This window comes from Cebus imitator, unplaced genomic scaffold, assembly GCF_001604975.1.
Source record: "Cebus imitator isolate Cc_AM_T3 unplaced genomic scaffold, Cebus_imitator-1.0 Scaffold17, whole genome shotgun sequence".
In the NCBI taxonomy this organism is placed as follows: domain Eukaryota; kingdom Metazoa; phylum Chordata; class Mammalia; order Primates; family Cebidae; genus Cebus; species Cebus imitator.
Window position 1 is genome coordinate 2,717,860 of NW_016107332.1, and position 21,385 is coordinate 2,739,244.

General features: G+C 36.7%; 1 protein-coding gene across 14 annotated transcripts in view; it reads right to left on the reverse strand.

Moving 5' to 3' along the window:
• COL25A1 (collagen type XXV alpha 1 chain) overlaps positions 1-21,385 on the reverse strand; it is a 523,210-nt gene that overhangs the window by 234,449 nt on the left and 267,376 nt on the right. For all 14 annotated transcript variants that reach the window (XM_037731778.1, XM_017509228.2, XM_037731776.1 and 11 more), the window contains exons 3-4: positions 7,551-7,595; positions 5,577-5,584 (exon numbers count right to left, since the gene is read on the reverse strand). In XM_037731778.1, coding sequence (XP_037587706.1) covers positions 5,577-5,584; positions 7,551-7,595 — 53 coding nt within the window. The remainder of the gene's footprint in view (positions 1-5,576; positions 5,585-7,550; positions 7,596-21,385) is intronic.

The following is a 21,385-nucleotide window of genomic DNA, read 5'->3' on the forward strand; positions in this document are numbered from 1 at the left end:
CCCAGGAATTTCCTAGTCTGTGGGCAATAAAAATGCGGCATCCACTCACCCTCTGCGCTTTCACTGGGAGCTGCAATCCTGAGCTGTTCCTAAACGGCCATCTTGGATCGTCCCTCTCAAGAAAATTTTATACCTAGTTTTCTTAACTCAAGAGGCAAAACTCATACCTCCAAACGATTTGCTTCTGTTAGATGATAATTAGATGATTTACGAGTTTGTCTTAACGGGGAATTTAAAAGTGCACACACAAGATGTAAGATCTACAAATAACTACAAGCTTAATATGAACCATACCTGATGAGGATAGGATAAGATACAACAAAGATGCTTATAAAGAAAGTGGTATCATTTAAACCTTACTTGCCTGAAAAACATCTTATAGAAATAAAGGGGACTTTGAAGAGGGGCAGACCTGAGTTCATATTCCAGTTCTGTCTCCTGCTAGATGTGCATCCTTGAGGAAATTATTTGACTGGTCCAATCCTCAGCTTTCTCCTCTGTGAAATAGGTATAATAACTCTGCAGGTCACGGGGTAGTCTGAGAACTGGTATGTAAAGTGACACATGGTAGGTGGCTGCTATAAATTGTGGTTATTAGTATATCAGGAAAGGACATAATTTGACTTAAAAATCATATCATTTTTTTCAGTATGAAGTAAAGGTATCAGAGGTTTTCATCTAAACATTCTACTGAGATTTATTTTCCTAATTCATCTACCACATTGGCAGAAATTGCATTGCAAGCTTAACTTGGCCAAGTCTGCTTCATTCATCTGTCAACAAGATTTTAGGTTTCAAACCAAGTTGACAATTGTTAAAGGTGGACAGGACAGAGCAGGCTGTACAACAGCGTCGTATTTCACACCTCAGAGGGTTCTACACGACCAACAATAACATCATATGTCTGTCAGTCAAGCATAATTATAGGGCTTGATAGACTGATACAAATAAAACAGCCAGTTTAAAAAAGGTCTCCTGGCTCTTTTCTGGCTACAGTTACAGGACTTGCTTGATTCTGTGACCTGTGAATATTAGACTGACATTTCTTTTTGGGACAAAGAGACAGAGAGACTGCACCCACTATTGACTCTGAAAAAGATCAAAACTATGTGTAAAATTTGCTCCATTTCAAAACCCTGAAGTCATTTTGTAAATTTTGATCGAACTCTCTGCTTCCTATTAAAGTATAAACTTATTTTTAAGTTATCCAAACTAGAAGGTACAATTTGACAATCATGTAACACAATGGACTGACAAATCATTCTAGCAAATACAGTTGTGATATCTGAGCTAGATGTTCCAAGCGTCTGCATAGAGTCCATTAGAACAGTATTCCTGTATGTGTTATCTTTATGAGAAAGAAAATAGAAAAAAGTATCTGATGTTCACTTAAAAACAAATTCATACATTATCACAAAATTGGTCTGCTGCAGCCATTTTTAGCAGAGACTTCTCTGCTAGTTATATTTACATATGTGTGTATGTGTGTGTGTGTGCGTGCGTGCGTGTGTGTATGTGTGTGTGTGTGCGTGCGTGTGTGTGTGTGTGTGTAGATAAGGCTGACTAATAAGCTCAAAGCTTCCTAGAGAGTAAATCAATATATGGGATCTAATTCAAGTTGTATTTCAAGTTTAAATTATAAATGATCTCAATATGTAAGAATACAAAAACTGACAAAAGAAAAACACAATTATATATGCACATACAATTCTAGTGAAATATATCCAAGTTTTCCAAAATATTCTAAGTAAAGCTGTAAACATACGGTTGCTAAATTAAATTGTATCATTAATACTTTTTTTTTGTTTCTTTTAATCTTAAAATGAGATCTGCCATTATCCCCTGGGCCATCTAGTTTCTTATTAGCTAGTTTGTTTTAATGAGTGCTCAAATGTCTTTTGCTCTATTGGAGCACATTCACAATGAAGTGAAAGTGAATGACAGAAAAATACACATCAGGACACCAGGTTACATTTTCTAATCTGTCTGAACACATGAAGCCACACTATCATGGGAACTGAGGGCCAGAAGGAAGTTTGGGGAATTTACTTGATATAGGTTCTGTGCCAAGGACTGCTCACCAGAAGCAAGACTAACTTCTCAGACCAATTTGTGCTTTAAATTTAGAGTACAGAATGGAGGCAAGGCCACTGTGATTAACATGACAATATATGCCTCGATAGCTTACTTGTGGAGATAGTTGAATAACGTTTTAAAAGACACAAAGTAGGATAATACATTTCTCTAAAAATAAAATTACAGAAACTGACAGATTTTAGCTCAGGCAAAAGAAGTGAAAGGAAAAAATATGCAGTTAACCTTAAACAGCAAGGGCTTGAACCGCATTGGTCCACTTGTATGCCAGTTCTCTTTCTCCTCTGCCTATAACAACACCAGCCCCTTTTCATCGTTCTCCTCCTCAGACTATTCAATGTGAACATGGTGAGGATGAAGACTTGGGATGATCCACTTCTACTTAATGAATAATAAATGCATTTTCTCTTTATTGTGATTTTCTAAATAACATCTTTTCTCTAGCTTATTGTAAGAATACAGTATGTAATACATACAACATACAGAATGTGTATTAATTAACCATTTACGTTATCGGTAAGGTTTTCTGTCAACATAGGTTATTGGTAATAAAGTTTTTTGGGAGTCAAAAGTTATCTGTGGGTTTCTCACTGAGCAGAGGGGTGGTGCCTCTCACCCTCACATTGTTCAAGGGTTAACTGCGCCTAAAATTAAGATGATGTAAAAATAAGAATAGTCCCTAGAAATTAAAATTGTCAGTTATTGGGTATTGCCTCGCAATAAACATATTGCTGGTAAATTTATCTAATTGTAATAATCCCATTGTTCATTAATATTTACTCAGATATAAAAAATGTACCAGAAATTTGTTATAAAGCCACCTACTCTAAAGCAAAATTTGATGGAGGGCAGATACTTTTTAGATATTAAAAAGTATCATGGAGATTTAAAAATTGGAAGCTCAAGAGGATTTCATCATATATTTTACCCACAGGGAAGTCCCTGACATTGGGTCTTAAGTACTATGGTAGGTCCTTGCTGTATTAGTAAAGATAGCACAATCAATGTTTTTTTCTCTTTTGTACAATCAATCAATGGATTTTCATGTCAAATATAAGTAACTTGAATTATCTTCTAGTCAGTATGAAAACTCATGATTATACTTTATTTCTTGGGTTTGATTCTATTTGCCAAACATAACTTCTTTCAAATGTACTAAAGGTGGGACAGTATCAATACTTGTTTTATATATTAGCCATTTTGCATTTTGGGCCATAATTTTATTATATGTGATTGTTTTTTGGTTTTTGGTTTTTTTGAGGCAACGTCTCATTCTGTCTCCCAGGCTGGAGTGCAGTGGCATAATCTCGGCTCACTGAAACCTCTGCCTCCCGGGTTCAAGTGATTCTCCTGCCTCAACCTCCCTAGTAACCAGGATTACAGGCATATGCCACCACGCCCAGCTAATTTTGTTTTTTATTTTTTGTATTTTTAGTAGAGACAAAGTTTCACCAGGTTGACCAGGCTAGTCTTGAACTCCTGATGTCAAGTGAGCCACCTGCCTCGGCCTCCCAAAGTGCTGGGATTAAAGATGTGAGCCACCACCGCGCCCAGCCAGTATATGTGATTGTTTTAAGCAAGGAATATGATTTGACCCATGGCCTGCCAAACCCATGTAACAATGACCCATGTTATAGCACAACTATAATTCATAAGGAATGGAATAAAGTGGTAAACTAAGTCGATTTAAAATCAGACATATCTAACTGAATTTTAACTTTGCAAATCCTCTAGCTGTGCAACGTTTGGTAATTAACCTCTATGAGCCTCAGTTTCCTCACTGAACAATGGGAATGGTAACATTAGAGGGTTGGTGTGAGAACAAAATGAAATTATACATGTAAAGTACCTAGAATATTCCTTGCCTTACACTAGGGGCTTAATACTAATTCTCTCTTACTTATATATAATAAGAAAAGGAGGAACAATTGACATCTTTCGGTGGAGAATTTAGACTAACAGAAGGCCTCGAGAAAGCGAGAGCTATATGGTTGCCTGAGTTTTCCAGGAACCAAAGAGGCAGTACTAGAACCCTGAAGAATTCCTAAGGCAGAAATGAGATTTTACTACCTCTTGGCATAGCTAATGTGGATTCCACAGAAAGAAGCCTTGAACACTCTACTCCAGCCGTAACCTCAGGAGTTTCCTCTGGGTAGCAGCGGTTTGTTACTTACTTAACATGAAAAGGCTTAAGTATGAAGCCAGAAAGTAAAGACTCCTAGACCTAGGGCATGCCATCTGCCTAGCATTAAGCAAGAGCTGAAAGTCAGTTACAGAAGCAAAGTCATTTCTAACATGATTAATGTTCCATCCTTGAACATGGCAGGAAGACTGCAAAAGATATTTGGAAGCCAATGCTTCCTCTGAATAAAGTAAACGAGTATACGCTAAGCCTCTCTCCCTGGACCATGCTGGCCTGTTAGATAAGTTGCCAACGCCGAGTCTGTGAACTCTGGAGCAAACTGGCTAACTGGGATGAGAAAATATCTCAAGGCCAGTGATCATCGCTACTGTAAATGCACAGTGCACAGTATAAACACTGGGGTCAGACACAGATATCCAGGATATTACTCAAAAACACATCTAGTCAGAGCTGACAAGATAATCTGTTCCTGTGAGTGCAAAGCAGACTGGAATGCTGGAGCTATGACCTACTCAAGGAAAGAAAAAAGAAAGTGAAACTCTCCAAGGGCTCCATCTCATTCTCTTCACACAGGCAAAACTCCAACAGACTTCAAAGGGAGTGTTGCCTAAGGAGGGAGGACTGGTCCAGGCTCACTGGGGGTATCATTTCCGTGATCATGTTGCCATCTACATTTGGTAGACTGGCAAATGCAAATATTTCAGATACAAGTTTAAACAGATGAAAAAAGAACTGTGAAATAGCTTGGATATTTGCTTACAAAAGAAACCTCAGAATTCCAGGAAAAGCATTTAAAATCAGAAGCTTCATAAGTTATCCAAAAATCCCATGAGAGTAATTGGTGTGTGATCATATCAAAAATAAATGTTTTTCATCATATGTTCTCATTCATAAGTGGGAGCTAAGCTATGAGGATCCCAAAGGCATAAGAATCACACAATGGACTTTGAGAACTCGGGGGAAAAGGTGGGAAGCAGTGAGGGATAAAAGACTACAAATAGGGGGAAGTGTATACTGCTCAGGTGATGGGTGCACCAAATCTCACAAACCACTACTAAAGAACTTACTAATGTAACCAAATACCACCTGTTCCCCAATAACCTATGAAAATAAAAAAAAATTGAAAAAATTTTTGATGGATATATATTGCATTCTAATGTATCACACGATCACAAAATTGTATACTTAAAAAATAATTTCCCAAACTTAAGAATACTCTTAAAAGGTCAGTAACATTTTTCTAATAGACATATAGGCTACATTTTGATGTTTTAAACAAGTTTTAACATACGTGATCCTGATAAATGCAAACAAGCCAAAGTGCAGCAAACATACTTACAGGAGGACCTATGCAGGCGGGGTTGGGGGGGAGGTGGAGAAAGAAGAAGGAGGAGAGATGAGTTAGTGAATATGCAAAATATTAAAACCAAATAAAAGATTTGAGCATAATCATCAGCATGATATAACAGACATGGAAGTTTTTAAAAATTCATTGATTCTTAATCTTTTCTAGGCCATGGAGGCTTTGAGATCATTTCAGAAAAATGTATAATTACACACAAAATTTTATGTAAAATTTCAAGTAATTTTTAGATTCCCTGAAGCCTGTCTATGAATTACTGAGAGGTTCATTTACCTTAGTAAAGACTAATTTATAAGAGTTTAGATACATATGAATTATGAGAATATTTGGTAATTTATAATAGACCAGTTGTAGAGAATTGATATATAACTTCTTGAGTTTGGTAAAACAGCCAAATGAGAAATGTACCTATTATTTGTCCTTAGAATTTTTTATTCAACACTATTGTAAATACATAAAAGACTAGGTCCTCATGTTTATGTAAGTTTCTTTAAAACCATCAAAACAGGCAAAGTCTAAGACAACTTTAAATATTTCATACACCATTATGCTCAATTAAAATACTAGTTCCAAGTAGCTAGGAAGTTGTAAATTGGCTTTTATTTTCTATGAAACTTGTATAAACGTAAATTTTTCACTTTTCCCCCATAATTCTCTTTCCTTTGACAATGATCAAAGATCATTTCTATGATTATCTGACTCCACTAATGTTTTATCATTTCTTTTTCCTCAAAACAAATTCATAAAGTTTCTTCTGTTAGAAAGCTTGGTACTTTGTAAAGGGATACCTATACAAGTTTCCAATTATTTAGATTCAATCACATTTAAAGTAGCTTTTGACAACAATCTTTAAAAATATTAAGCAACTATACTGCTCAAATTAATATATTTTCATCAATTTTTTTTTACTTTTACATTTTTCTTAAAATGGAAGAGGAAATGAGACAAGAAAAAAACTACACACATCAATCTCCTGTCAGCTCTTCTTGATAGGTTAATATGTCTACTGTTTCAACACTTACTAATTGATTATTTTTAATATTGACAAATATTAGAGAAAATACTTAAAAATAACAATTTACAGCATGCTAGAGCCCAACCTTAAATTACTTTATCTCACATGGAAGATTTAATGGCCTGATAAGGCTTTATGTGGTCATTTCCAAAGAAAAGAAAAATAATTGTAAGTAAACTCATTTACACAGATCACCTTGGTTTCCAAAGAAATTTTACTTGATTTTTCTGTTTTACATTGTGGATTTGTTTTACACATAGGGATTTGGCCTGAAAGCAAGAATGTCTTGAAGTAGGAATCAGGACATTGGTTCTGTTTTAAGTTCTGCCTTGGCCAAATCACCTGACTGCTATAGGCCCCCATTTCCTCAACTACAAAATGAAAATTCTGGATTGATTACTAAGACTCCTGTCATCACTGAAATTCCATGCTTGTACAAGAAGAATAAAACATTCCCAAATTTTGAAAAGAATAAGAGTAAAAGCATGACAAAATTGTGCCAATTGGATAAAATAGTAATACAGCTTTCTAAGACATGTGCCCTAGTGTCCCAAGGCAGATGGTTTTGCAAAGGACCTGCATTTACCAACCACCTACATAGACAAAAACATGGGTGATGCTATCACACTGTGTGCATCTGAGAAGTCCTCCATTGCATACAAAAAGGACAAACTTAGCTTGACCCAGTAAATAAGCCCAAAATGGGTACCAATTGTTCCTAAACTGCAATTAACAATACTTTGCAAACCTCTCCTTTTTATAGTTTGATAGAAATTAGAAGATTAAAAATAAAAACACTAGGTCTAGCAGGGAAGATTTAAATAAACATACACTCACAACCTCCAACAAGACAATATTATCATTAATTAGGAAGAACAGATGCCGGAACTTAACCAGAACATGAGTGACATAGAGCAGCTGAAAGAGAGACTTACCAGATTCTCCTCTTCGGCCTCTCTTACCTCGTTTCCCTGGAGGGCCTGAAATACAAAGTGTAATTTTTTGAGTGTAGTTTAACTTTTTCCCTCATTCCAAAATGGCTAGTAAATACTTTCAATATATTGTCTCATGTTTTCTCATTGTTTTTAACAACTAACTTCAAGAAAGGGATGAGATATTTGTAAAGGTTGGTACTGTATTTCAGCAAAACTCTTAAGCTTCATTTAATTATAAAAGCTACTCTAGACACATGATCATCTAGTGTTATTTAAGAACACTAATAATTCATAATTTTTGTTCATCCTGGTTTGATATCATCAATAAATAAAGGGTTTGCTAAGAAAATTGGTGGTGTTGAGTTTTATGCTTCTTGGGAATATTTCTTTTCAGTATATAAAGTAAGAATTAATAGTTTAAAAGTACTAAATTCAGATGATTTATAGTTTCTTTTCAGTCAGGTTCATCATAATTTTCTGAAAACATTTAGTTAGCAGTTAGTTAAATGTATATATTAGTAATGGAAAATAATCTTTACAAATATTTATATTTCATTAAATGTGAATATATTGGAATTTCACTGATCAACAACCACTTGAATAAAATCACAACATTTTTAATCAGGCAGTGTTTAGGTAGTAATCGTAGGCCTGATTTTTCTACAAGGGCGAGTTCATTATTGTTATCCAATAAATAGCATTCATGATGATCCCTCTTTAAAAGCAGAGAAAAAAAAACTTGTTTTCTTTTTTTTTTTTAAGTAAGTTACCAGTAAAGACCACCAAGCTAGTATGCATCAGACTTAGCACAAGATTCTAGATGTTCATGGCTTTCAAGCCATTATTCTCAATTATATAATTTCTGTCCTCATTTCCTTGGGCAGGAGTAGCCTTGCACTGAATTATGGTTCAGGCAAACAGAAGAGAATAATTAGCCCACAATGAGAATTGAGGTCTTATAAAATTTGCCAGAAGAAGAAGGCCAAGGAAAATACAGAACTGCCTGATTTTAAAGAATGAGCTGCTAAGTAGGACTGATGACTTTCAAACTCTACAAAGTTCAAGACACAAGCAGCACAGGCCTTAGTATCCAGGCGACTTTCAATGTGATCCTGAGCTACCGGCTCCCACATGGAAACGCTATCATGAGAAATAAAAACATCAGTGGGGCAGTTAGTTTCCTCCCAAACGCTTACACAGAATAAGTCTGACCATCTGTGTTTTGTAAGTGGTTAAAAAACAATTGAGCAATAAAACCAATAGAAAATATTAGGAAAAATCTGAAATTTCTTTCTATATTCTAGAATAAAGGGATGTTTTCATCATATACAAGTTATCTTGGCCAGATTGGGAACAGTAGAAGAATCATATAAATTAGTAAATAAACCCAGAGAACCCTAAAAGTCATGAAAAATATAAAGTTATACACTTGTTCAATCACACATACACACACACACACAGACATAATCTAATATGTAAAACTTCCGTAAGACTAAGAATTATATTTTTTCTAGTACAACAGCACCTAAAATAAGAACTATTTAGCAACCACTGTATACTCATAATGTCTTTGGTTCACATGGTAGGACCATTACAAGCCATTTGAATTTTCCAAAACTGAATATAGTAGTCCTATTATTGAACTTACATTTCAAGTGGCATGTAAAAATAATTTACCCTAACCATGTGGAAGGAGAAACTTAGGAATATTCAAAGATAAAGAGAAAACATTAGGAAATACCAGAGAGAAATTCTAATGGAAAGTACTTTGACTGATTGTTGTCTTCCCTACAACAAAGGTGCCAGAAGGCCCAGCCCTGATTTTCACAGCATGTCTTAGAAGGCTCTAACTATTATTTATTTATTGGGAATTAGCTTACTTGCCATTTTCCCCCCAAAGAATGTGCTTTTCAAACAGATTTCATCAAATAAAAACAATAGATTGCACGAATGTTAAGAAATACATAAATTTTTATTTAACAAAGAGAAGATTATGAAAAAATGATTAAAGAAGCACCCACATCTTTTGAAGAAATCAAAAAACAAAATATGAATATTTCTGAACATATGTGGATTAAATATTCAATCAGGTTTAAAGAAATGAATCAAATACTGTGGAAAATCCACTTGTCATATTGAGAATTGAAGAACAAGATGCAAACAAACTGAAATGGCATTTGGCAAGACAGATATCTATTGAATATAGCAGGGTTTTACAAAGAATGTCATAACATTTGACAGAGAAAATGAATTTAAACTAGGTTATGAGAAGACGGAATCTAAACTCTAATGAATTTACAAAGAAAATACTGGATTTAAGAAAACCAGGTTATAATTATTGTCGGAATCAGAAGACTGCAGGGAGCATTATACTGAGCTTGGTGTACTAATAAATTATACAAAACTCTCAGAAAGGCCTAGGTAAAGATCTTACTTACAAAGAGAATAATCTGATGTTTGAAGAAGTTTACTGTACAGGTAAGATAATTTGATCTTGCTTCTGAACTTAAAGACAAAAAGAATAATAAAAATGAAATGGATGAGATGAATTTGTCAACGGACAGCTGGCAGAACAGAGTGAGAAAACAAATAATCAAAAAAGAGAAATCAGACAAAACTAATGTTAACAATGGTCATAAAAGGTAGCGGCCATTCCCATTCCAAACTGCATGACGAATTGTCAGCCAGACAGGAGCTGTATGAACACATACAGAAACTGGAACATGGATCTCATTCACTAAACTTGGCCAGATCTTTGCAACAGAAATTCTCAGTGAATTCTATCAGCAGAAAGACATGACTCTGCAAAAGAAACTGGTTCAAGAATATGAATGGGAACAGAAAAAAAACAGAAGCTATCAGCAACAGAAAACTTACAAGTAGAAAATTCATTCTACGAAGAATGAATTACAGAAAACAGAAAGAGATGACAAAACCAGATTGCTCTTCAGGATTAGAACATTCAGGACAATTGGTACTGTTCATGCTGCAGAAAGAGTTCTTGCTAACTTTCAAAAATAGATGCAAGCTGTTAGCCTGAGCTAGAATTAGTAAAAATTCAGCATCATGGAAATTCTTTAAAAACCAGTGACTATAAACCCAACTTCAGATAGACCCAGTTCATCAAATAACAAAGGAAAGCCTCCTAAACCACACCAGTTCTTTTGGCCCATGACTAATATTGTTTGAATGCACTATTCCTCATTAATGATGTACCCACTTGATAAGGCTCTTCTTTAAAGTTAGATATGTACCTAGAAGGAAATATATGCCAGACTACGGGCCTTCATGTGGTCGTGAGAGTGGGTGGTTACCGGAAGTAGCTGGAATACAATTCCCTGAATCATCAGATGAATTACCAAAAGCTGTCAATTCTACCCCTATTAGTTGGATCTTTTCACTCTTCTCCACTCCTAAGTGTGTAATACTTCAAGGCTGAGTTTAAATGTAATCTTTCTTGGTACTCTGTGAAGATATTTTTTCACAGGGATTTTGTCTTTGAGAATATTTTTACCTTTTATAAACATTTACAATAAACACACAGGAAGCATTTAGAGAAGAGTCTCAGTATTCATCATTGGTTGAGTGTTTTGTTTTGACCTCTTGCTTTCTATTTCAACACACATTTCTGGCTGTGTCTGCTTTTGGAGAGCAGGTATCGTGTGGATAAAAAGCAAAGGGAAGGCTCAAGCCCTGGGTGATTGTGCTTAAGTGTGTTGTCATAAACACCTGAGAATAGGGAAAAGGTAGCTATCTTGTTACAAGAATGGCTTAATGGTCACCACTGACACAGGTCATTAGTACTGAATGGAGGAGGTAATTAACAAATATAAAGACACATACTAGGTGTTCAATAAATATCAGCTCCCTCTTTTGCTTTCTTTATATTTTCTTTTTACTTAGTCCATAGTGATTCTATTTGAGAATTTGATAAAAAGTTGACTATGTATGTGAACAAGATTGCAAGAGATTAATATCACCTTATTCAGAGGCGATTTAATATACTAAAGAGAACATGGAACAGAGTTAAACCTATGGATTTTTCACTACTCTGTGAATTGAGCTCACTTTCAACTAATCTCTTTGATTTTAATCTGCTATCTGATAAATAATATTCATTCTGCCCCATTTATATGGTTATTGTTAGGATGAAACTGTAAAGTACTCTTACATTATACTATAAACAAGTGTTTCCTTCATTTTTCATTCATTTTAGAAGCTTATAAACATTTCTGTGCTATATTACTGACATATTCATCATTAAAAATAGTAAGATTTCTAAACATAGTAAGATTCCTAAAACAGTAGGATTCTGACACATCCTAATAAAAAGCTGAAACTTAGAAGTTTCATCCCCAGAGGCATAGGAAACTTGAAGTACATTAGAGAAAATATCATAAAATACCTCAAATGATAGAAAATATTTCAAAAAATCCTCTTATTCAGAGTTTTGGAGGCAGAAAATGAAGCTGTTAAAGCAAAGGAAAGGGCAGGAAACTGAACTTGTGGTCAGGGAGGGACAGAGTGAGGATGAAGCAGTTCGCAGATGGAGCAGCCATCTTGACGGACGCATGCTGGGGTAGGGAAGCCTGGAAAAGAAATGTGTGCAAACCCAGGATGCTCCCCCACCCCAAACAATCCCTGAACAGGTCACCAACAGCTGCAGCCGGCTCTTGGGAGGGAAGAACCTGTCTGGGCACAGAGGAGGCAGTGGATCATCTTTTCTGAACTAACCTCCCCGATCCTCCAGCTATATTCAGAGGCTAAACCAGGTTTACCTTCAGGTCCTCTGGATTAACCTTACAAACAGTCACAGATTAATTTCAGCGCTCTCCCCAAAGTCCTACCACCTGTTTGCTTGCCTAATGCCTGGAATTCCTTCAAGATGGACCAAAGCCTTTCATTCCACAATTAGAAGTAAAAGGCTTAAATGGCAATGCCTGGTAGAAGTAGAACACTAAAATTTATTCTCTCCATGCTCATAAAATGTCTGCGCTACAACAGACCCAGGAGATCATATAAGCCAAAGGTTTTTTTTTTGTTTTTTTTGTTTTTTTTGTTTTGTTTTTGAGACGGAGTTTCGCTCTTGCTGCCCAGGCTGGAGTGCAATGGCGCGATCTCGGCTCACCGCAACCTGTGCCTCCTGGGTTCAGGCAATTCTCCTGCCTCAGCCTCCTGAGTAGCTGGGATTACAGGCATGCGCCACCATGCCCAGCCAAAGGTTTTTATGCTCTGCTTGGAACCTGGACCATCAGAGCAGCTCCAGTTTGCCATACTGAATTGCAACCATTTAAAGTAAAGCCTCCATGGCTAAAACAAGCTTATAAATGATTCACATTTCTGCAAATGTAAAACTGAGGCCAATAGAGGTGGAACAACCTGCCCACAGTCCCACATAGCAGATTCCAGCTTCCTGATTCCAAACCAGGAGTTCTGTGGCTCGTCACGCTGCCTGTCAGTTTTCAATTCACATTCCACAGACTGAGAGGCTGGACACAAGCAGCCCGAACTTTCCAAAGTGCTTTATTTTATCAATGGCCCACCTTGTATTTTTCCAACATCGGTACTTAGACAGATGTACTTTTAATACTTGTGACAGTCTTCCACTAGACTGACTGTAAGCTCGTGAAGGAAGGAATTCTCTTGTTCATCCTCCTATCTCCCGCAGCAGGCATGAGGCTGACCAACTCGAAAAACTTTAAAGGAGCACCGCCTGTGAGCTATTTGATGCACACCAACATTATTTCATACTATTAATGGCAAAAACTGCAATTACTTTTGCACCAACCTAATACATTTTCAGAAGAAATGACTTTTTTTATTCAGGAGATTCATTTCCCAAGATTTTCTCAATCAGCATGTACTCCAATATACATAACACAGGGTTGTTTGTTTTAAATATTTCTTGTGTGTGTATTTTTGTTACAAATTTCCTCAAGTTTTAAACTCTGTGCAAAGTCAGTTTATAAAAGAAAGTTAATCATAATAAATAATAGGAAATAATTTAAGCTTATAATAGTCAAGTTCCATAACTCTTACTATGGAGTGTTATTCACATATACAGTAATCATTTCAAAGATAATGAGTTCAACTGAAAATTTGGAAAAGTTTTTCTCCCTTATTTTTAACAATACAAAAGATACACTAATGTTTGAGGGACTATTTTCTTACACATTATTAAGCTAATAAATGTATTTAAATTAATAGTTTGCTAGTAAGATTTTCACTGTATTTTATAGACAACAGAAATGAAGTTGCCAAATTTTTGTTTTTATAACCTAACCAGATAGTATCACAATTTTAATAAAGTTATAAATATTTATAATATACTGTTTCCCTAAAGTGAATAATTAGATTTGTGAAATTAAATCAAATGAAAATACCAAATATTTATTTTTATGAATAGTCCTTTCATAAATATGCTTATTTGCAAGATTTTATGCCAAGGAATTTATAATTCTACATAAAATTATAAAACATAAAGAATATGCAGAAACTATATTCACTGAATGAAGATAAAACACAATAAAGCCCATAGAAGACACAAAAAGATATAAAAAAAAAAATAACTATTTTAAGTGGCTAATAAAATGTGGGTGCATTATCAGTATATACATTAGACCACTTAAAGCCAACTGAGAGGATATGTATGTGGGTACTGGTAAATTGTTCCATTATAAAGACACATGAACATGTATGTTCATTGCAGCACTGTTTACAATAGCAAAGACCTGAAACCAACCCAAATGCCCATCAATGATAGACTGGACAAGGAAAATGTGGCATATATACACCATGGAATACTATGCAGCAATAAAAAATGAGTTCATGTCCTCTGTAGGGACATGGATGAATCTGGAAACCATCATTCTCAGCAAACTGACACAAGAACAGAAAATCAAACACTGCATGTTCTCACTCATAGGTGGGTGTTGAACGAGAACACATGGAGACAGGGAGGCAAGCATCATACAATGGGGTCTATTGTGGGGGACTACGGGAGGGACAGCAGGTGGTAGGGAGTTGGGGAGGGATAACATGGGGAGAAATGCCAGATGTAGGTGACAGGGGAATGGAGGCAGCAAACCACATTGCCATGTATGTACCTATGCAACTATCCTGCATGATCTGCACAGGTACCCCAGAACCTAAAGTGCAATAATATATATATATATATATATATATATATATATATATATATATAAAATAAATAAATGAAAATAAAATAAAATAAATGTAATATTCCTTGGTGTAGTAGCCAGTGCTTTAGAAGAAAACGGGCTAGTTTTTCCAGAATATACTTCTCATTTGGAGAATTTTTTGTTTGACACAGTCTTACTTCGTCACTGAGGTTGGAGTGCAGTGCACAGCTCACTGTAACCTCAAACTCCTGGGCTCAAGCAATCCTCCTATCTCAGCCTCCCAAACAGCTTGGACTACAGGCTCACCACCATGCCCAGCTAAGTTTTTTATTTTTTGTAGAGACAAGGTCTCACTACATTGCAGAGGCTGGTCTCAAATTCCTGGCCTCAAGCAATCCTCCTGCCTTGGACTCCCAAAGAGTTAGAATTAAAGGTGTGGGCCGTTGTGTCTGGCCCAAGACAGTTATTAAGCAGCAAGGTATGCCCTTCTGGCAAAGCATGTTACCTTTCTCATGAAATGCACTGACAGCAGGACTCTTGTTTCTATTTTTTTTTTCAATTTTATTTATTTGTTTATTGAGACCAAATCTTACTCTGTCACCCAGGCTAGAGTACAGTGGTGTGATCTTGGCTCACTGCAACCTCCACCTCCTGTTCAAGGGATTCTCTTGCCTCAGCCTCTGAGTGGCTAAGACTACAGATGCACACCACCAGACCTAGTTAATTTTTTCTCTGTATGTGTATTTTTAGTAGAAACGGGGTTTTGCCATATTGGCCAGGCTGGTCTCGAACTCCTGACTTCAGGTGATCTGCCTACCTTGGCCTCCCAAAGTGCTGGGATTACAGGCATGAGCCACCTGGCCTCAATTTGAAATAAAGTGAAAATTTTAACAATTGCCATTAACGTGTTATAAGTAAATACAAATGAATCACATCAGAATTGTGGTAAATCTAGTTCACAACATTATGTGATCATTAGAGTTATTTTTAAATTGGTTGAGTTTCTACAGCAGTGGAGAGAGGCCAATAGACCAAAATTACCTTCTAAAACTTCTTCCCAATTACACAATGTAAGTTTAGTTCTTTCTGGTCCCAGGTTTAAATGAAGCATGTCAAGTTTAATTGAAAATTGGTTTATATTTATTAATTTTATAAGTAGGAAAAACTAATCACATTTATGAGATAATAGGAGACTCTCACAAGCACATACTGGAAAATACTACTGCACTTAAACAATAAAAGAAACAGATTTCCAAACTGAATGCAATGTTTTCTGGGCTTTCTATAGATGCTTTGTTTCCAGAAATGGAATTCCAGCAAATGAGGGGTTATCTTTGTTCCTGTTTTTAATATTTAGATAATAAAATACTAGAATATTCAATAGAAACTGTTGAAGACTACAAATAGCCTGATGCTGCAGCTCATTGAGTTTAATGAACTCTGATGTGGCACAGTTGTTATTTCTATCATTCTTTTCCCACACATAAAGTGTTTCATTATTATGGTACCAGAATGTTTTACCCCATGATCCTACAGGGGATTTATTGTGACTGCTTTTTTTAAACTTCTACTTGTGGGAAAGTGGGCTGCAAGATGTCAGAGAGTAGCGGTTGAAAAATAGGAAAGATATGATTCTTTGTGAGATTACATGCTATGTAACAAGAGTGGCTATTATCTATGTAATGTAATATATTACCATGAAAAACAGTTTCCAAGCTTGCAGAAAAATATTTTAAATTAGCTTTGTGGATTACATGTTTCTAATGGAATTGAGAGTGGTAGACACCTCTTTTAAAAATAAACAAAAATGTTAACAGAAAAAATAAGATCAACAGTTGAATGCAGTTTTTCAAATCATAAAACTGTTACCATTTATTTGAGATTAAAGTAATATTCATGAAAAATAAAAAAGTGGGCTAATAGAAACTAGGATTTGTTTTTATGAATGGCTTTGTGACACCACAAGCTTTTGCCAAATTGCCAATGGATGAATCAAACACAGCAGCACCACACACACCATTACTCATATGTAAATGGCCCAGATAATTGAAGCAGGTACTAAATTAATCATTTAGCATGATGCCAAAATTTCTACCCAGTAGTAAAAATAATCATAGAATAATAATAACAGAACTGGGTGAACACTGAAAATGAGTGATGGAAAATGAATAAACAGAAACACAGGACAAAGCCATTTGAGTAAGCGCAGGAGGAGTTGAGAGAGGGTAACACGGAATTTTGGGCCCAGTGAAATAAGCATGAAAACAATTAGTGTAGGAATGATAGAGTAAGAGCTGTCTCTGTGGAAGCCAGAGAACCTAGTGAGATCCTGTATCATGTGGGGGAAAAGTAAAAAATACTAAAAAATAATGCAAGGGATAATGATGATGGCTAATATTTATAAGTGTCATCACCCACCTTGCATTGGGCTAAACACTGTATGTGCATGGTCTCACTTATTTTTACTAGTTGTGTGATCTCAATACAATTCTGGAAAGTGATGACATAGAGAGGTTAAAAGATTTGCTCAATAGCACATAGCTAGTAAATGGTGGGTTAGGGATACATATCCAGACAGCCTGACTCTTGGATTACAAATGCTGAAACTAAAAACTTGGTCCCTTACTAAACACACTATAGATCACTGTATTTTCTGATACAAAAACATACAACTGCCCCAGGGAAAATAGGAGATTTAAGTCAACTTAGAAAAAACAGTTTCATGAGTATTTCTGAAGACCTTTATTTAAAAATCTTTGTTTATAGACTTATTTTTAGGTTTTCATTTTAAAGGAAAAATAATCATGAGAAATCACTGGCCAACAGTTAATAAACTTCTATTTCACAAAGTTAAAAAGACACTGTTCTCTCTTCATACGTTGAGAACACTCATGGCTAGCCTAAGGGGATGTGATTAACACATATTTATGTGTAAGCTCAGTTAACATGCCCTTGTACATGTTATTATACAGCAGTTTTTAAACCCAGTCTGTTATATATAAATATTTAAAGTGACAGAAGTAAGAAAAATCTTGATCTTTTAGAAAGGAGAGCTATTACCTGTCTTATTCACTATTGCATTCTCAGTACCTGGCACATAATTAAATGTTAGTTAAATGGATGACCTTTTTTTTTTTCAAAAGGCTGAAATAACAATAAAACTTTTGTAGTATTTCTGCCAGTTAAAAATAAAAACAAAAAATGGCAGAGCACAACTTTTGATCTCAGCCATAAGGACCTATGTTTGAACCTGTCTCTTCAACAATTTAGCTATATGACTTTGGTCAAATTAACCTCTTAGAACCCTTGTCTTCATCTAAAAAATGTAGATAACATCTATCTCAGACTTGTTCTGAGTGTCAAGTGGGAGATTTTACTTCTGAGGTACTGAGCACATAGCAGCTGTGGAGACATAGCATCTGTACCGCAAGGCACAGTGCCCATAAAGGCAAGTGCTACCTGGGAGATATCTAGGTTAGGGGACTTGACTTTGATGAATTAGATAATTTGGGTGGGCAGGGGGAAGAGCAACCTTTAATCCTTTCCTGCCTACAATCTAACTCTCACAAGGTTCCCAAAGTGATCTGTCTCTTCTTACAATCTTTCTGTGGCTCCCTTGACCCCCACGTCATTGCCCCCTTGCATGTCAGACCCTATCAGTATCACATAGCATAATGATAATGGACATGGACTCTGGCAGATGAAGTAAATCATAGCATCCATTTCATTTATGTGAACATGTTAGTAGTTGGTCTATTTACATACATGCCTGGCACAGAGTAAACATTCTTTAGATGTCACCAATTGTAATGATTTTTCACATCTCTGAATGTTTCTCATTTGTCTAGGAAGTCCTTTGCAGATGGTACCTTCCACACATTGGGTGCTTAGTACCAACTCAGATTCAATTTTCTAAAAAAAGTAAATAAATTACCTTCTTAGGGAAATGATTTCATGGCTTTCAGGACTTGGGCTGTCCTGACACAATTTTTTCATTCACCCAAGCTTAAAATATCACAGTAATTTTTTAGTTCTTCTCTCACATTCTTGGGAAATTCAGTGTTTCATCAATATTTTTTCTTGAAACAATTCTGGCCTATCCCTTTCTTTTCATTCCCCATGCTAATACTTTGGTTTGGGGCCATACTATTAAACTCTAAATGCTTACTGGTCTCTCTCAAATCCATCTGCATAAACTACTAGGGTAATCATTTTAACCTATTTTCATCATGCAATTCTATAGATCAATAAGCTTTTATGCTACATAAGGGAGTAAGTACTTACACATTGGTCCAACTCACAAGGTTTTCTCCTGCTGAGCAAATCCAAACCCAAGTCTCCATACTCCCTAGAAGACCTTCTCTTGCCTGATCCTTGGTCTTTCATCAATAATGTGCTCTCCTTACTTAAATCTAATTTTCCAGAAGACATAATAGGGGAGTGACAATCTTTTCTCCTTTGCCATGTATTTGGCCCATTTTTCTCCTCTTTTTTTTTTCTAACATACCCATGAATTGATTCTTGTTGGGATATTAATTCTGCCTCCTTCAGTATCACTGCCAGGTTAATACAGTTCAATTTTAATAGAGTTGTTAAGTAAAAGTACAAAATTTTTTAAACTTTACTCTCAGTTTCCTAAATAGGAATAGATTTCATACTTCCAACTATAATTTAAGGAGAAGCTGTTATTTTGCACCCTCACCCTGCTTTTGTTTCTTGAGACAGAGTATCGCTCTGTCACCAGGCTGGAGTGCAGTAGCACAACCTCAGCTCCCTGCAACCTCTGCCTCCCAGGTTCAAGCGATTCTCCTGCCTCAGCTTCCCTAGCAGCTGGGACTACAGGCATATGTCACCACGCCCAGCTAATTTTTGTATTTTTAATAGAGATGGTGTTTCACCATGTTGGTCAGGATGATCTCAATCTCTTCACTTGTGATCTGCCCACCTTGACTTCCTAAAGTGCTAGGATTACAAGTATGAGCTACCATGCCCGGCCTATTTTGGCTATTTAAGGAATTAATTTGCTCAATGCTATGATGTATTTGGAAATGTCACGCATATGAAAAGTGCTCTACAAAATGCTAAATTATCTTGCTAAACTAACTGAAGACACAATGTGGTGCAGGTTAGGATTACAGTTGACTTCCCATAGAAAATGCTAACATAGGAGATGATCCAAGATGGCCAAATAGGAATAGCTCTGGGGTGCAGTTCCCAGCGAGAATGCAGAGGGTGAGGGATCACCACATTTTCAAAAAGAGTTTTCACTGCCCACAGACCAGGAGATTCCCAGGCAGAAAAGTGCCACTAGTCTCCAGCACCGCTGTTTCAGCCGGCACACCGGGTCTCTGCAGAAAAACTCACATAAATCTGGGAAGCCATTTCAACTGGTGCCTGGAATGCCTGGGAGACAGAGTCGCCCATTCAATTGAAAAAAAGTGGGCTGAAACAGGGAGCCAGGTGATCTGGCTCAGTGGGTCCCACCCCCACAAAGGCCAGCAATCTGAAATGCTCGGGATTGAGAGTTTCACACAAGGACAGCTGGACGCGGGATGGTCCACCTCTGTGGGGGTAAGGGTGTCCACCATTACCAAGGCAGTCCACCGTTACCGAAGCAGTCTACCATTACGGAGGCAGTCCGTCATTACAAAGACAGTCTGCCATTACTGAGGCAAACTGCCATTACCAAGGCAGTTCTAACTATACCTCTATAAATGAAACTGCAAGGAAGTTCACACAGCAGCTGGGCAGAGCCCACAGTAGCTCGCAATGCCTCTGCTGGCAGACTGTGACTAGGCTAACTCCTCGCTGGGCGGGGCATCTCTGAAAAGGGGCAGCAGCACATCAGGAACTTATAAATAAAGCCCCACCTTCCCAGGACAGAGCACCTGGGGAAAAAAGGGGGTTATGAGTTTCACGGCAGCAGACTTAAATGTACCTGCCCAGCAGCTCTGAAGAGAACAACGGAGCTCACAGCTCTCAGCACTTGAGCTTCTATAAGGGACAGACTGTCTGCTCAAGCAGCTCCCCGACCCCCGTATATCCAAAGACACACCTCATAAAGGAGAGCTCAGACTAACATCTGGCGGGTATCCTTCTGGGACAAAGATAACAGAAGAAGGAACTGGCAGCAAGCCTTACTGTTCTGCAGCCACCACAGGTGATCCCCAGGCAAGCAGGGACTGAAGTGGACCTCCAGCAGTCCTACAGCAGAAGAGCATGACTTTTAGAAGGAAACTAAAAAACAGAAAGAAATAACTTCATCATCAACAAAAAGGATGTCCACTCAGAGACCCCATCCGAAAGTTACCAACTACAAACACCACAGGTAGATAAAACCACTCAGATGGGAAGAAACCAAAATAGATGAAAACACCAAAAACCAGAACACTTCTCCTCCTACAAGGGATCACAGCTCCTCACCAGCAAGGGAACAAAGCTGGATGGAGAATGAGTCTGATGAATTCACAGAAACAGGCTTCAGAAAGTGCATAATAACAAACTTCCCTGAGTTAAAAGAACACGTTCTAACCCAATGCAAAGAAACTAAGAACTTGAAAAAAGGTTTGATGAAATGCTAACGAGAATGAACAGCTTAGAGAAGAATATAAATGACCTGATGGAGCTGAAAAACACAGCATGAGAACTTGAGAACTTGAGAAGCATACACAGGTTTCAGTAGCCAAATCGACC